General features: G+C 33.7%; 1 protein-coding gene across 1 annotated transcript in view; it reads left to right on the top strand.

The window, feature by feature from the left end:
* Nucleotides 1–6,535, top strand: part of slc25a22a (solute carrier family 25 member 22a) — a 31,431-nt gene extending 24,896 nt beyond the window's left edge. The window contains exon 11 of the mRNA XM_082159146.1: nucleotides 5–6,535. Coding sequence (XP_082015272.1) covers nucleotides 5–158 — 154 coding nt within the window. The 3' untranslated portion in view covers nucleotides 159–6,535. The remainder of the gene's footprint in view (nucleotides 1–4) is intronic.
* Nucleotides 6,536–6,668: the final 133 nt, after the last annotated feature.

Genomic DNA, 6,668 nt, shown 5'->3' on the forward strand with positions numbered 1-6,668 from the left:
ACAGGAAGATATTACGCAACGAAGGTCCCACTGCTTTCCTGAAGGGTGCGTACTGTCGAGCTCTGGTCATCGCGCCGCTCTTCGGCATCGCTCAGGTCATCTACTTCCTCGGCGTGGGCGAATACATCTTGAGCCTTCTGCCCAAACAGAACAACTAACCGATCATTCCCGACCCATAATGCACCAGTCACGTTTCCCCGCCCTTTCTCACAGCTCGTCATTATCCAAGGATCAAAGCGTGACGCCGAGCAGTCTGACTGATTTGAATAGTTTGTTGTCGTGCCGTGTGTTTTGATCTGAATGTGGTGGTTTTAATACTGAGCATAAAGTGAGGTTGTGTTTGCCAAGCTGCCTGTTTCTGTCTCGTCCGGTCTCGCGCTGAGACACAAAACCATATCCTTTAATGAGCGTTTAATCTGGGAAGTCGTCGTCGCTTATCTCGAGACATTTAAAGCGTAAAATCAGCGATCAATCGTGACGCTTTGATTCGTAGAGCTCTTGTTAATGATGTAGTAAAATATCAGCTCTTTTTAATTGTTAATTTACTGGAACAAGAGGGCGTGTAATGTTGATTAGTTTGATCTTTCGTTCTTTTTCGACCAACCCTGAACGGCTTTCCTCCGGGCTCAGAACGGACCTTGAGGAAAAGCGTGTGTGTGTGTGTGTGTGTGTGTGTGTGTGCTGACCTGAGAGTAACATATGTTTCTGCATATCAAGGCTTTATTCAGCGCGTGTTTTTGAAATGACATGTCGGAGCGGAGGTTAATTCGATTAGTTTTTCTCTAAAAAGCTGCGAGAGACGTGTCAAATTAGCCCAATCCAAATGGAAATGCCTCCAACTAGGGGCGTAGCGACTATTAAAACTTCCCGAAAGTTCCCACACTTCGGGAGATGATTATTATAGATTAAGAGATTCGTTTCGCATGGCCACAGCACAAGAACAATTAGCCGACGCAAATCGGCTTTTTTGTAGTCAGAACAGCGAAATAGCATTAAATACCATCTAAAAACTCATTTAAACCACCTTTGTAGGCAGTTTGAGGTTTAATTAAAACATTTTGGGTATGCAAATTCGCTAATTATTTAGGGATGGGACACATGAAATGTCATACAAAGTGTACAGTAGTTATCGCACCCAAAACCAGTGCTATTTTAGATATTATTATAGTTTTTATTTTAATTAATTTCATTTTATTTAAATTATGTTTCTATAGCTTTTATTAATTTATATTTCAGGTTTAATTATAATTTTTTTTGAATAAATTAAAATTGGGGAATTTTGCCTTGGCAACTAGCTGAAAAATAAGTTTAATTTTTTGTATATTTTATTTTTATTAAATTTTTTCTTCAGTTAATTCAAATAACAAAAATGTTTTTAATGTTTTTAGTTTCGATATTTATAATAATTATTTTAATTGCTATTTTAATTATTTATTTTAATTATTTTACAATAATAGCCCTGACTTAAACATTAAAAACATTTTTGTTAATTGGAATCAAGCTGAAAAAAATTAATAATATATAATAAAAATATTAGATGAAGAACTTAAACTAAATGAAAATTTGAAATGTTGCCTTGGCAAAGTACTGAACGAAAAACTGAAATAAAACTATTTCAAAATATTAAAATGACAAAAACTAAAACTGATAAAAACACAGCAAAATGACTGAAAATTTTAAAAAAGCTGATTCAAAGTGTTAATAAAAACTATAATAGTATATAAATAACATGCTTATGCACCAAATCAAACGTCATGTCACCTAATTAATATTCATGAGCAAAGCTGTGTCCCAGCCACTGCAAACCAATTTATAATCTATAATAATATAATAAACCAACTGCAAATCTAGTTATAGATATCCCACTACAAAAGGTTCACAACCCCTAGATTTTTAGGTTCATATCTGTCGGATCAGATTTGAGAAAGAATAACAACATTCTGATGCCAAAGTAACGTGCATATTGATTGTAACTGAATCTATGATGGGGGGGGCGGGGCTAATAATTATGAATATTAATGCATTTTGTCTGCCTGGATCGTGGAATTTTAATAGTCATTCCAGTTTTGTGGAGAATCCGATAAGCACACACTCACGGAGTGACGTTCCAGACTTTGGATTGAAGTCATATTTATTGATAATCCTGATTATATAGATGTAAACACACTTATTGTATATCTCACTATATATTTGTATGGATAGTTTTATCAGTGTCTTGATTGTTTGTGTGATCATTGTGTACTGCACACATGCAGATGATGTTATGATTATTGTTTTTTTGTATACGATGGCTTATTTGCACACCTCCCCGATCCTTCTGTTTATGTTTTTGGCATCTGGAAGAGTTATTAATATGCCAGTTTACACCGTTTGAGCCGGACCTTGCGATGTATCAGTGTTGGAATCGTGAGCTTTTACTTCACGCGTGCGCTAGCAAATCAACCAAACGAAAACCCCGAACGGTTTCAGGTTGTAAGTTCTCGTTTAATGTTTGCTTTTATTTCTTATTTGCAGCCCATTGTGGAGAGTCAAAAACACAACGTTCTCGCTCACAATCCCCGCCGTCGGCTAGCGCGAGATAAAGCTGGCCTGTGTGTGTGTGTGTGTGTGTGTGTGAAGAGCGTAGTTTGGCTCGCGCTGACAAACAATCGAGTCCGTTTCACACTGCCAAACGACTCCTGAACAAATCCCTGCCGATAATACCTCTGACTCCTTTCCCAGTTTTAGCATTAGCGCACTGATTTCCTAAACTCGTCCGGGTAATATCGTCCTGCTACTGAATGTACACTAGCATTCAAAAGTTCGGGGTCAGTAAGATTTCTTATTTTGAAAGAAATTAATTAGTGCTGGGCAAAGATTAATCGCGATTAATCGCATCCAAAATAAAAGTTTGTGTTTGCATAATATATGTGTGTGTACTGTGTATAATTATTTTGTATATATAAATACACACATATGCATGTATATATTTAAGATTTTTTTTAAATTTATATATAAATTATTTATATTTATATATAATATAAATGATGTATAAATACATATACAGTATATACATGGAAATATTTCTTAAATAAATACATGCATATGTGTGTATTTATATATACAAAATAATTATACACAGTACACACACATATATTATGCAAACACAAACTTTTATTTTGGATGCGATTAATCACGATTAATCTTTGCCCAGCACTAAAATTAATACTTTTACTCAGCGATGGATGCATTAAATAGATCAGAAGTGACATTTATAATGTTGAATCCTGACAGTTTCACCAAAAAAAGGGGTATGTTTTTGCATTACAATATCGCGTTACACCCTAAAAAGTAACTAATATCGTTACTCAGTTACTTTTTATGGAAAGTAATCCGTTACATTACTCATCCGGCTGAGACTCGCTCTCTTACAGGCTTTGCAGGTGTTTTGCATATGTTTATGCATTCAATAACACAGCTTATATAACATAAACCTTCATTTCCTTTGAAAAACACACATAGGACCAGATTTACTAACAGCTTACTACTAACTAACCCTCTTTTGGTGTTATAAAACGACTGATAAATTAGCGTGAACGCGTTTTTTTTTTTGCATATGCATTTGTACAGTAAGTGTTTCCCTTTCAGACGCAAGATTTATTTGGAATATTAAAATCAATCACGCAAGGTGATTTACTAAGGTTTGCGCTCGTCAATTTACTGGTGTTTACGCCATTATTTACCGCCTAAAAACATCATGTCTTCAACCAGACGCTAGTTTGCGCTGCTCTTGATAGATAGCGTTAGTCATGATGGAAATGATCCGGCTGTGTGTGTGTTCTTCAGTAGATCACGCAGAACTTTACACACACGTCGGCGCTTTTTCGGGATTTCGCTCGTTAATTACGTTAATTTGCCCTGTTTAGTGAATCTGGCTCATAATATATTCTGACCGTTGAGAATATAAATCCTACGTATGTATGCCATACAAAATATCTCTTAACATTACGGGTTATATGACCTAATTAAGTGTTTTTGTTGAAAGTAATGCGTTTTGTTACTTTTTAAGAGAATTTTAACTCGGTAGTTTAAAGAATGTTTAAGCAATTTAATTAAACTGAAAAATAATGTTCATTACTTTTATAAAAAAAAGTTGCTTAAAGGTATAGCGGAGGATCTTTCCAAATTTTAGATAAGACCCGCCCTCTCCACTTTTTGAAAAGTTTGATTGATTCACCAGAATGATTGACAATTAGGAGGACCAATAGTTTAGACTACCCACCAGGAAGTAAAACATCCTCCGCTATACCTTTAAGTATTAATGTGTACATTTATATAGTAATTAATTACTTTACTCGCTACATTAAAAAGTAATCTGATTACATAATGCGAGTTACATGATCATGTGACACTGAAGACTGGAGTAATGATGCTGAAAATCCAGCTTTGATCACAGGAATAAATTACATTTTAAAACATATTCAAAAAGAAAGTAATTATTTTAAGTTGTAATAATATATCACTGTTTTTACTGTATTTTTTTGATCATATAAATGCAACCTTGGTGAGCAGAAGAGACTTCTTTCATAAATCTTACCGACCCCAAACAAACTATCTAGAATATCACTAATTAATATGACGCTAAATCATAATTGGCTGGAGGTCCAGAGGGTTTTATGGTGCTGTCTAACAAGTCTAGTCTCGGTGACAATGAGACTTTATGCCATTTTAAAACCATTCAGATGCCCTTATTTATTGTTTCAAGGTCATAGGTTGGACTTTACATGGTCAACACACGCATATTCCTTTAGACCGGTTACCTCACATATCGTTAATTGTTGAAACGAATGCAAATGGAAGGAAGTTTATGCCTGATCTGACGACCTTAATGACCTTGTTTTGTGAGCGTGTTTATTCCTAAACATTCCAAAAGCTATGACGTATATCTTAAGATCTGTGATTATTTTCGTTATTGTGATGATTATTTTCTGTTGTTTTGCTTTGATTTTTATTTACGTGTCATTATGATGATGATTTAGTCTTATTTTTTTTAACCGTACCTCTGATTTCCATCAGCTGTGAACTTGAACTCATTGTGTTTGTGAGCTGTCGTGTGTCGTGTGAGGGGTCGTGCGTTTCTTTATCGTCGTTTATTTGTATCACTAAAGTGTGTTATTCACTCTCTCTCCCTCGTTTTCACCATCTGTCCTTCTTCCTTTCGTTGTTCTTGAAGGAATTAGACAGCAGGTGGTAAAAAAAAACACCAAAAATAGCACTGATGATTTTACAATCCAAGCACAAAAAAAACAGATCCGGCACAAGCGCAATACTCACACGGCCCTTAGATATCGTACAATATTCAATATATTACAAACAACGTATCGCCTGTTTGTTTCGACAAACCAGAGAATGTATCTTTGAATCGTATAATCGATGTAAATTGATAGTATTCAGTCTTATTTAGTAGTAAATTAGATGTTAGATATTTGTAATTTCGCTCTTTATATTATGAAGAGTGTATATATAGAAGGACCAGCACATATTTATGCAATAATTAAGAAATAATCAAAATACACAACAATGGCTGAATCTCATGAAAACATGTCTTGGTCATATTTCATCTCTAAAAAAAATTAAAAAATAAAAATTATATATGATATATTAAGGAACCTTTAATTTTTTTTTATGTAATTTAATAATAATAATAATAGTAATATTATGTAAACATTTTAAGTTTTGGGGTATTTTTACGTTATTTTAATGAAAATTAAGCAAAAAAAAAATGCTGTATTACAGTAACTTTCATTTAATTAATGTCACAAAAAGTGTTAATTTTCTTTATGAAAATAATAATAATAAAACAACAAAATACTGTATTACAGTTACTTTCATGACAACAACGTCACAATGCAAAAAATATTAAAGGTTCCTAAAAAGTCTTAATTGTCTTTATGTAAAATAATAATAATAAATATTTAAAAAACTGTATTACAGTAACTTTCATGAAAATAATGTCACAATGCAAAAGAAAATAAAGCTTTTTTTAGGAACCTTTAGTATTTCTTGCATTGTGACATTTCACAACAGTTACTGTAATGCATTTCAAAAAGTTTCAAATATTCTAAAAATAGGTTTGTTTATTTATTATTATAATTTTGAACTGTATTTATGTTTTTTTTTTGGGGTGAAATATGACGGAAACATTTTTCATGAGTTTCAGCCGTATTCTCCACGTGGTTCAATCATGCAGCTGTTGAGCTGTAGTTATAGATAGATCCTCCTTCCTCCACAACGCCTTTGCTTTCCTCCTCTGCGAGGAAAAGTGCAATAACGCACTTTAACTACATACACAAAAAAATGCACAATGTGGCCCTTCTGGAAGAGCGTCAATCTGTGTGTTGAGGTCGAGTGAGTGTTGTGAGTGATACACAAACAGTCACATGTGTGAGACTGAAATATGCCTGTTGTTTTAGTCACTGTTGCAGAAACACGCTGATCATGTTGAATTCCTTGTCACAGATTGTTGTTCAATAAAATGAATTTGTTCATAACCGTATTTTGTGCCTGTAATGGTTCTGTCTGAACGATTTTTATAGAGTTATAAAAGCTGAAAAGATATTAACACTTTGCAGTTAAAAAACTTATGAATGTCTAACCAATTTAGTCCATTAACTAGTCATACAATAAAA

Source organism: Leuciscus leuciscus (assembly GCF_965113295.1).
Source record: "Leuciscus leuciscus genome assembly, chromosome: 25".
Classification (NCBI taxonomy): Eukaryota; Metazoa; Chordata; class Actinopteri; order Cypriniformes; family Leuciscidae; genus Leuciscus; species Leuciscus leuciscus.